At 38.5% G+C, this 10,810-nt stretch overlaps 1 protein-coding gene across 1 annotated transcript in view; it reads left to right on the top strand.

The window, feature by feature from the left end:
* The first annotated feature begins 2,743 nt into the window (after positions 1-2,743).
* The window catches only part of TBC1D22A (TBC1 domain family member 22A), a 141,412-nt gene continuing 133,345 nt past the window's right edge, over positions 2,744-10,810 (top strand). Inside the window, exons 1-4 of the mRNA XM_071423854.1 lie at positions 2,744-2,929; positions 5,322-5,378; positions 7,053-7,393; positions 8,098-8,277. Of these exons, the coding sequence (XP_071279955.1) occupies positions 2,868-2,929; positions 5,322-5,378; positions 7,053-7,393; positions 8,098-8,277 (640 nt within the window). The 5' untranslated portion in view covers positions 2,744-2,867. The remainder of the gene's footprint in view (positions 2,930-5,321; positions 5,379-7,052; positions 7,394-8,097; positions 8,278-10,810) is intronic.

Genomic DNA, 10,810 nt, shown 5'->3' with positions numbered 1-10,810 from the left:
CAACACTGCTAGTGCAAGCTACAACACTCCTAATTTTGGTCAGCCAAGAGCATGGCTACACATGTACATTCTAGAATATACAGAAACTTCCTGAGCACTCTCAGTAACAGTAAGCAACTGTATGCAGTTACCTGATTCTGAAAAATGCTCAAGTTAAAAGGAACACAAATCTGGAAAAAAAAATTCAAAAGGGAAAAAAAGGGAGAAAAGGAAAAAGAAAGAAGTCTACAAAACACCCTGTAGCTCAATATGACCATATTGGCAACAGACTACTTCCTAACTATAAATTTTTACATACAACTTTTCATTAAACAAAACAAATACTACAGAAGATATTTTAATATTTTTTATTATTCTGAAACAACAGAAATTCCTATAGAAATGGTACAGAAATATTACTGTATTGAGTAATACATGAGGCAAAGCCTAGGTAATACAGCTGTGCAGATTTGAAATAGCTGATTTGGATGTTGGGATGCTCCTGAGGACTGTGCTGACCAGCTGCAGCAGAGTCCCAGCAGTGACTGCAGTGCTGCTGCACTCCTTGAATGTCAGCACCTGGACACTGGCAGTTCTCCTCAAACACAAAGAGACTGGCAGTGGAACCCCTGCACACCCTCCACTGTCACTGTCACATTTCTGTAAAGTTAAGCAGTGACACTGCTAAAACACATGCTCAGACCAAGTCCTCCTTCCATAGCTGTGAACTTACCTTCTTGTGATACTCAGTTATTACCATTTGATAAGTTCTCTTCACGAACACACTCTTTGTGGCCAGATCAGCTTGAGTGGTGGGCATGGAGAATTGCACCTAACTTACCTGGTGAGGTCTTGAAAGGTTCCTTCTTCCAAGTCCCTTGCACCTCCAGAACCTTGGCCACACAGGTTTGTGCCAGGGATAAAACAACACTCAGGTTAAGGAGAAAATATAAAAATGAATGGGAAGGGAATACAAACAGTATCCTTGCCTTCTTGAAAGTCAACAGCAGCCAGCTCTGTGGGACTTCAGTTCACAGGTCTCAAACTGGCAGCAGCCCTTCACAGTAGCAGCGAGGGCACTTGCAGTTCTTGATACAAATGTAGCCCCATTTGCAAGTCAGATTTATTCAGGGAACAATCCGTGCAACTGCCAATTTTTTCCAGCACAAAATTCTGAGCCACATTAAAAACCTAGGCACAAGGTAACATATACTTAATATAATGAAATATTAATAATAGAGTTAACCTTGTGCTGACTTGATTATGTAACTCAGCAAAACCTCCACTGCTAAAATCAACCAGAAGTTCTACATGGCTGCACCAGACTGACACAAAAATTAAATGGTGTCACTTCAGGATTCAGGTCTACTGTCATAAGGATCAGAGATGGCTTGGGCTATCTAGGCTGAATCTATGCTTCTCTTTGATAAATATCAACAATGAACAAATAAAAATAACTGAAACACAGTTTTAGCATCCATCTTAATGGTTATGATGGAATGTATGTTTTATGGATTTATCACTTTTTTGACTGTCACAAGAGAAACACCTCATTTTTGCATTCTAGTAGCAACAAGTATAATTTAAATTTATCTAGCTATGACCAAGCAAAGTTCCAGTCATGACTTTGCAGGTTTCATCTCACTTTAGGTAACAGACATAGATCATAATATTTTTCTTGTGTATTTCATTAATGCTGATGATACTCAAAGTCCAGAATGTGTAAGATGAATCCTACTTGAAGGACACAAATGGAGAAGGTGATACTTCTACAGCATACATGTCTATAAAAGGCATTGAAATGACAGCTTTCACCTGTGGACAGTGATGTAACAAGATCTGTGAAACATTTCACTTTTGTCAGTTTTTAGAAGGCAACTGCTTAAGTAAATCCCAAAGCAGAAGGAAAGCTTTTTTTTTTCAATTCTTAAGAAATAACTTACACATGAAATACATACTAAAGAACAAAGGTTGCACTGCAGATCAGGTCTTATACTACATGCCAGTTTTTTGGCTTAATTGTGGCAGGATGTTCCCTGAACAGTTGTTGATATGTTAAATTATATGCTAAATTGCATTGGGATGCAGCAAAAAATCCTGTAACTCAGTACTGCTTTCTCAGGAGCCATAGTTGAAAGAATAACATAAAACCATAGTTATTTGCTTGGCAGAAGCGATGTATCCTTGTGAAGTGATATATTGCTGGGAAATCTACAGATAGATACATGTAAACCCCCTCAATCGTGTACCATGTCAAAGCCTTAAGTGAAATAGGTACAACGATTGGAGAACTTTCAAACAGAAAGCTTGAAGTCCCCCTGCTCCCCTCGTCCTCACTAACGTGTTAATAATTGGAAATAAATGTAAAAATATAAAAGTAGAAAAAATGTGATGGATTTTGTTATAGACCGATGCCCACCGATCTTCAGTTAGTATCACCATCCATTCACAAGGCAAGTTTTGAACTTCTGAGGAGTACTCTGAGGAATTGCTCTGTACGGTTCAATCAAAGAGGACTAAAGTCTGAAAACGTCCCACTCGGAGAGCCGCGAAGCAATTCCTGATTTACAGGAACGCTTTGGCCGGGGAACACCCCGGGCACAGCCCTGACGGGACATCGGGCGGTGGACACCGGGCCGGGGCCGCCCGCGCCCCCGCCCGCCCCCAACATCCCCTCGCTGCGATTGGCCCGAGCGGGCCCACCCGGCAGCAATCTCACTTCTGGTTGGCTCAAACTTCCGGGCCTCTTCGGAGGGCCAATAAGGCGCGGGGTTGTTTTCCCGTCCCAAGATGGCGGCGCTCAGTGGTGCTTCTGTGGAAGGGAATGGCGGGGAGTGAAGCCTGAGGGAGAGGGCCGGGAGCGCGGAGGGGGATGAGGTGACGCCACTATGGCGAGCGACGGGGGCCGGAAGCAGTTCTGGAAGCGGAGCGGCGCGAAGGTGCCGGGCAGGTGAGAGGAGCCGCGGAAGGTCGGCGTGGCCGGCCCCTAGACGGTGCCGGGCTCGGGGGGCGTCCGTGCCCGTCCCGCTCCGCTATGACCCCAACACCGCGTTCCTACCCCGCGGGTACTTGAGTCTCCCCGCAGCGTCCGGGTCCGGTCGGTCGCTGCTCGGACGCGGGTCCCTTGTTAGCTCAGCGCTCGGAGCCCTCCGGCGCTGGGCGCCTCCAGTTGTCTGCTAGAGATGGCTGGTGGTCAGTGAGCGCTGGTTCTGGCTTGTGTCAGAAAGGTTGTTCAATAATTGTCCGAATGTGCGGTCCCAGCCTGACATCGCGGTTAAAGGAGTTAACGTGACCGTGGGAATGTGTTCGCCGGGAAATGTTGAGTGGGAGAATGTTTGTAGCTCTCAGCAGGGCCAAGTTAGGATGTTTTGAAACTTGATACAACTTGTGAAATTTTTGAAATACTTTGTAGGAAGCTGTATTTTCTAGGCATAGAGACATGTCTTAGTTTTTGCTACGTATTTCAAAACACTGTCAATTTCTCAGCTTTCTTCTGAAGTGTGAGCAGCAGAGCAGTCGTTGTATTAGTGCAAAGAGCTACAAGCACATTCTCCCATTCAAGATTTTCCAGGGAATAGACCCCAAAGTCTTGTTAACTCTTTTGACTGTTACATCAGCATGGAAATACATGTTCAGATTATTATTTAACAATAACGTTCTTTGGTCTTATCCTTAAATTGTTCTCACAGTGCAGTTTTCTATATTCTTTTTGTAAGAATGATGTGTCCTTGTGGCTCTCAGAGGATAGTAACTGTATTTTATACCCTTGACATGAACTCAGCAATGTGGTCTTGCTCATCATTTACCTCCTTTCATTTTCACTTACCCATAAGCACTAACTGGGAGAGGTTTTGTTTCTTTAGTTACAAACTAACTTTTTCAGTCCACCTGTTGTCCTTCTTCTACTATGTTTTCTTTGTAACTTTGCTGAATCTCTTGAGGGTGAAACACTTCTGGCCTTCCTCCCTTGCACAGGATCTATAAATACTTGCAGTTAATTTGCAGGCAACTGCAGGCTTGTGGAAAAACAAGGACACTGTGGAGAATGTGCTTTTGATTTTAACTCATTTTTTTCATGGCATGGAGAGGACTGTTGTTTTCTGTTTGAGTGCATTTGCATGGCAGGTATTCACAGAGTGGTGTAAGGAAAAGGCACGTTCTGTGTGTATGGAAATGGGCAGTGGCACCTGACCCTCATGGGAGTGTAGAGCAGGGATGTGCCTGTGGAGAGGATGGCATGTGGTTCTGTGGAAAGGCTGGTGGGGAATTGATTTCTATTGAATCACATAAAAATCGTTGCAAGTTTTGATAAATCACCATTTTCAGTCACCCCTAGGGCTAGTTTCACTGGTGTTAATGCTGCAGCTGTTGTGAAAATCTAAGCCTCTCTTAAAATCTGTTTTGACTGCAGTCTTTTTGGCTTGGTTCTATCTCAGGTTTACTAAGGTTGGACTTACTTATCCTTATGGTCTGGAGATGGTTTTTGGTGTGTCAGGAGAGCATGTTTGTTCTATGTGATTTTTATTACAGGTTTGGGTAGTTGTTAATGTTGCATATGATTTATTATCATATAATCATAATGAAATATGATTTATTTCTCTTACAATTAGAGAGTTCTGTTGTAGTAATTTCTAATATGAAGCCACATGTAAGTCTTGATGTGCCTTCTGTGGCATTTTTTTAATTTACAAAATAGTTTCATACCCAATAACTGGGAGATAATGAGTAGTAGATTTAGTTTGTAGATAGTTTTGATTTTCACACAAAAACATGCTATTTTGTAATGTTAGAGGCTAGTGAGTAAGTCTGTCTTAGGAAGCATGTTTCAAAGCATTCTTTTAGTACTCCTGTGGCTTTTATTCTAAGCTGTCACCTTCTGCATTTTTCTGTAGCTTTGTCATCCTTGTACTTTAGTAATGGTTAAGAACTGGTCTGGTTGGATTTTGGGTGACAAGGGTATGTAGAAGATTAAATCTCTATATATATTTCTTTGAGAATTTTTAATTTTTTGCAAGAGATGGAGAAATGATAAATCTGAGAAGAGAATTTTGTAGATTCTTACTGCAGAGTCTAACTTATTTCTTCTTTTAATTCCTGGTTAGAAAAATAAAATAGCCTAAAATAGCCTTAGCTTAGGTTTCACAGAGTTCCTGTTTAGCAAATCTATGATTTTTATTAAATTGCTTCTTATTATGCACATCAATTGCAGCTTCCTTATTGTTAATTTTTGAAACAGACAACTGATGGAACATTTTAAGTTCTCTTTATTACTGACTATTTAATACACAGAAACTCTCCAAATATTTATTATTTTTGTGGTAACTCTCTTTGTTTTCCTTTAGTATCCAACATGTGTACGGAGCTCAGCATCCACCTTTTGACCCATTATTGCATGGAACGTGAGTTAACCTAATATTTAAATATTCCAAGTATTTTGTGTCTCCTCTGTCTTCTCTCTTTTTTTTTTCCTGTTGGCTGTAAAGTTTATTGTTAGTCTTCCTTTTTCAATTTTTGTCATAATCTTGACTTCCCTGTTTTGACTTCTCCTTTGTGACTTCCTGATGGTTACCATATTTGCAGGAACAAGTCAGCTCTTTCAGATCTTCAATAAAATAGATTGCCAACTGTTATTATTTATTTTTAATGCCTTATACATGGGAAATTGTGGTAAAGTAAAAAAAGTGTCACAAAGACATTGGTTGGAAGGACATCATGCTTCTACTAAACTTTTTAAAGGGCTGGTTTCAGATAGTACAAGTAGTAAACATTCTAGTTAATTTTCATATGATGCAGAGTTGAGGCAGTTGAAATGTGTGATCCTAAGGGTGAAATTAAAAGAAATGAGATTAATTGGCTCAAAATACAGAGATATAGAGACCCAGTAACAAAAACTGGAAGTTTTTGAAGTGACAGAACTAGAGAAAGACCTTACTGTTTTGGACAGTGATGACAAGTCAGGTGAAAGTGTAAGTGTTGTAGCACCTGTTAGGGAAGATACTCCCTGTAGGACATAACAGAAACATTGTAACTGATACTGTGTGAGAACTGGGTAAGAACTTTTTCTGATTTGCAGTTCTGCCTGCCTTGTCTTAACAGAAAAAAAGAAAAACTAGCCCAAGTGGAGAGAGAGGGAGGTCAGAAACAAACTCAAAAATGATCTTGATGTGATTCTGTGCTAGATGACCCTGCTTGAGCAGGGAGTTTGGGCCAGATGACCCTCTGTGATCCCTTCCCATCTTACCCATTCTGTGAAAGCACAACTAAATTAATGGCAGTAACTTCTTTATTTCTTGGGAACAGACTAAGAAACCCTCTCAACTTTATACCTTATTCAGCTCACTTCTGAAGGGAGATGTGATTGCTCTGCATTACTGTAAGTGAGAGCAAGTTCCAGGCTAGGGAGGGATACTTGGTTCATATCTCATACTGCCTGTTGACAGAGGGGCAAAAGGTTGGGAGCTGATCAGGGTCCACTTAGACCAGTAACTGGAAGAAATATCTTTCTTCTGAGAAGAGCAAAGTTCTGAAGGAAATCCATGCTGGCATGCCTGGATGGGGAGGAATGATAGATTTAATGAGTTTTAAGGTGAGACTTGGTTTGTTTATGACAGTGATTGTATTGCATGATTGCTTATGATGACTTAGGAGTAGACCATGGCTTGATTTCAGCTCCTGTGCTGTTAAGCAGCAATTGCATTGAAAGGGCTGAAATCTACAGCAATGGATGAAGCAAGAGCAGTGCAGTGTGCCCTATTTTATAAGCTATTCTAGTAGTAATCCTTTCATGTGATTTTGGGGGTGGTCCTTTTTTTTTGTTTTGTTTTTTTAAGAAAAGAAAAGGAAAGATTTGTTTTGCTTCTATTCAAAGTAACAAAGTGTCAGTTTATACAGCCCTTTTTTTAGATTTCTTCAGCTGTATGTTATGGTGGGTGGATGTAGTGGCAACATGAGTGTAGAGAGATAAACATTTGCTACCTATGTAGTATCAACTATGAACTTTCAGGGTTTGGTCCTACCCAGAGTATTTTGCTTCTTACTAGTTTTCTAAATAGTGTTTATTTGTTTTTGAACAGCTTGATAAAACCAGGTTCAAAGCCACCTACAACTCCAGTGAAATTGAAGAAAGTCAGCACCTTCCAAGAATTTGAAAGTAACACAAGTGATGCTTGGGATCTTGGAGATGATGATGATGAACTCTTAGCAATAGCTGCTGAAAACTTAAATACAGAAGTGGTCATGGAAACAGCTCACAAAGTAATTCAGAATCACAGCAAGCTACAAGAACAGCATAAATTTCAGGAAGAACATCTACAGGAAGGAAAACAAGAGGCATTTGCACAGCTGACTTCAGTTGCATGTGGTGATAATAGGCTTGTTAAATCAGTCAGTGAAGGTCATACGTCGAGTTCATTAGGTATGTTGAAAAGTGAAAAAGATCTTGACAGTTAAAGGATGAGAGCTACCATATTTGCCCCTGTAAGACAGTAAACCCTTCCCAACCCCAATATTAAAATAATATTGCAGGAAAATACTGTTTATCACTAGTGATTTATTTGAGAAGAAGACTGCATGCCTTATGAAATTGTAATGCATGGGTATGATGGTAGAATAAACTTTTTTTTGTTTTCACTATTTGTTTTTCACTATTGTGAAAAAATATGAGTAAATTGTAATTAAAATATAAATAAAATATATAGAAAAGCAGGAGAAAATCATGCAGGTGGACTGGGAGATTCACCCTCATGTGATCTTTTCCAAGGTTTTATATAAGCTTTCAAATGCGATAATTTTAAGATTTCTCGGTGGTTGTTTTTTTAATTTTTCTTTTTTTTTTTTTAAGAATGTAAGGGAGAGAACAGCTTTTAGTAACACAGATTGTAGAAATCCATGAGCCTTGCTATTAATATGATCTCTGATGTATTTTAATTGTGGAATACTGCTTCAAAGAGAAACGCTCCTTCTGCTAAATCCAAGTAATTTGAAGTCCAAACTTCTGCTATACTTCAGTTTGCATTTTTCAAAAAGAAGAATTCTGTTTTAGATTTGCAAATTAAATTCAACTGATTAGTAGCCTTCTCACTAGCCAAGGCTAACTGCTATACTTCTTTTTCCCTTCAGATAATGCTAGTGAAAATTCTTCCATGCAGAGATCACAGTCACTTCCACAAACTTCCATACCTCCCTTGGCAGGTGGAATGGTAGACTACAGCACCTCAGTTACTCCTGCATTAACTGAGAGAGAAGCATCTCGACTGGACAAATTTAAGCAGCTACTTGCTGGCCCAAATACAGATCTTGGTGAGTGTTTCTCATAGAACCTATGAATTACATCTTAACTGTTCTTAAACTATAGAATTTTCCTGTTTGATGTGCTGTCCTGCCATATGGTTTGGTTAAGATTGATCCTTTCAACATTGAAAATTGATCTTACAAAAGAAAGAATAAAATTGAAAGTTTGTAGTACTCCTGCTTTTAATAAAGTGGTTTGCATACATCCTACTAATATACATAGGGTGTTCGATGGGTTCTTGTTCTTTCTCACATTATTTCTTCCTACCAGACTAATGTCTGTAGAAAGAAACCCCACAGTATAATTAGCTGTGTTTATTGTTAATGCCTGATAATGGAACAGCTTGGTATATAAGTGTGATTTTCATGCTTGGAAATAAATAGGAGTGAAAAATGATGAGGCATGTAAGTATTACTGCTTGTCTACTCTGTGAGCCTTCATGTTCACAGGCTGATACAGTGGTTCTGTGTCTCATCTGTGAATGCTGACAACAAGTCAATGGGAAAACAAATGTATTGTCAGATAACTTGACTGTTCCCTTTGTTTACTGGATTTTAGCTGCTGAATAGTCAATACAAGTGCCAAGAGGGTATCACAGAATCAAATGGCTTTGTATCCCAAGTGAAAATCTGAAGCAGGATTAGTGCACTCCATTTGGAGAACTTGGTGATTAGGAGTTGAGGGCAAAATAATGAATAAAGAAAATGTCTTTGAGGTAGACCATTCTGGAAGATATCTCCAGGAAACTTACAGAAAGAAGTAGAAATTGCATGTTTGTAGTTCTTGAATTGATCCTCTCCTGCCTGGTCATTGTTATGAGGCTTCTTCAATATAATACAGTCCAAGTTGTAGCTTTTATTTATTTTTTTTTCCATGCTGTGTCTTATTGTCAGATTGATGCTGGGAAAGTACAATTATGGAAACTATAATAACTGCATGAGACTGAGCATTTCAGTGAGTTATAGGACATTCTTATGAAATGCAACTGTGAATAAAGGGAGGTGTTAAAACATATTTTACATAAACTTGAAAATGGTAAACAAATACCACTTTTTAGCCCTTTGATCTAACAGATGTTGTGACCTTTGTGATTGTGACTGACATGGAAGCTCATAGCTTAAGAATGTTGTGATAGTAGAAATCTTTGTTATATAAGGTTGCAAAATCAGAGAAAAGACAGAATTCAGTTTAAACCTATCCATTTCACTTGTGCTGTCTATTTAGTTTAGAATACTTTACCAGTAAATCAGATTTGTGGATTAAAGTGAAATAATTTTGGAAGAAAATTTCCAGTCCTATTAGGAGTGCAGTCACCCTGTCTATGGTGAACTTAGTCAATATAAAACAAACTATATTTTTTTTTGCTATTGAACTTTATGAATCTCACACTGAAATATGCATAGGAAAGTGAAATATGAGTATGCTTCCTTGATATTAAAATGTGAAAAATATCTAGTAAGCTCTCAATATTATTTCTTGTACAAACCACTAAATAATGCCTTTTCTACATCTGTTTATAGGAAGCTTATTCTTTCTCTTGCTGTACAAACTGATAAGTACAGTTTGAAGTTGTGTGTATAGAATTTTATACCCAGTTTTGACTTTTTTGATGCAAACATTTTGACTTTTGTATCTGGAATATGTCCAATAGCACATATATTATCTACAGGTAATACATTATAGTTTTAGTGAAAGAAATGAACTCGTTATTCATGGCATGCAAGCTCTTGATGATCATGAAGCTCTTAGGAGTAGATCATATATGATAGTAGTGCTTGGACTGAATTTCTGGTATCTGTTAGGGAATGTCTGTGTACACATATATGCAAACATGTATATGCTTATTGCTGTATGCACAGTTCATCAGAATCTGGTGGGTGCATGTCTATAGGCATTTTTAATGTGTGCATTTTTGGAAGATGTTTGGTTTAGCTCTGTGCTACAGTGAAGATCATATTTAAAAAGTATTCTTGATTTATAATGACAGCAGTAGCCTGGGAAAGTGGACTTTTTAATTTGTTGTTGGGGTGGTTTTTGGTTTTTTTTTTTTTTTTTTTTTTCTGTTTTCTTCAGAACAATACTGGAAATGTTCTAAGGTAGAAACTAGGCAATAGGTTCCAAGCTAAAATTTGTGGTGAGTAATATAGGGATAGGTGGCTTTTCTGGTGCAGATGGCTTATTCTGTCTGTGTGTGTGGGGGGTGATGTGGTATGTGTGAGTATGTTTTGTGTTAGACCACAAATAGTTGGGCTTTGTTTGTCACAGTGAATTAAATTAGTAGGACATGGAGACATTTTTGTAAATATTTCTCTTCATTTCTGAAAGTATTAGGCTTGGTTTTGCTTGGAAGTAGAAGTACACTGAAGTAAAGTATTTCTATTGTGTTTGTTTTCTTGGTATAGTTTCACATTTTGTTGAAATAGATTATGTAACAAGTCCTTTCAAAGCACAATAGAAGTAAGTTAATTTGTGGAACTGTAGCCACGTCATGCACATATTCTCTTATCATAATAAGAGAAATCAACATTGACTATGAATACA

The sequence above is a fragment of the Agelaius tricolor genome, unplaced genomic scaffold, assembly GCF_023055355.1.
Source record: "Agelaius tricolor isolate 1412-34295 unplaced genomic scaffold, bAgeTri1.0.p SCAF_3, whole genome shotgun sequence".
NCBI classification, from domain to species: Eukaryota; Metazoa; Chordata; class Aves; order Passeriformes; family Icteridae; genus Agelaius; species Agelaius tricolor.
This window is presented reverse-complemented; position numbering and strand designations above follow the sequence as displayed.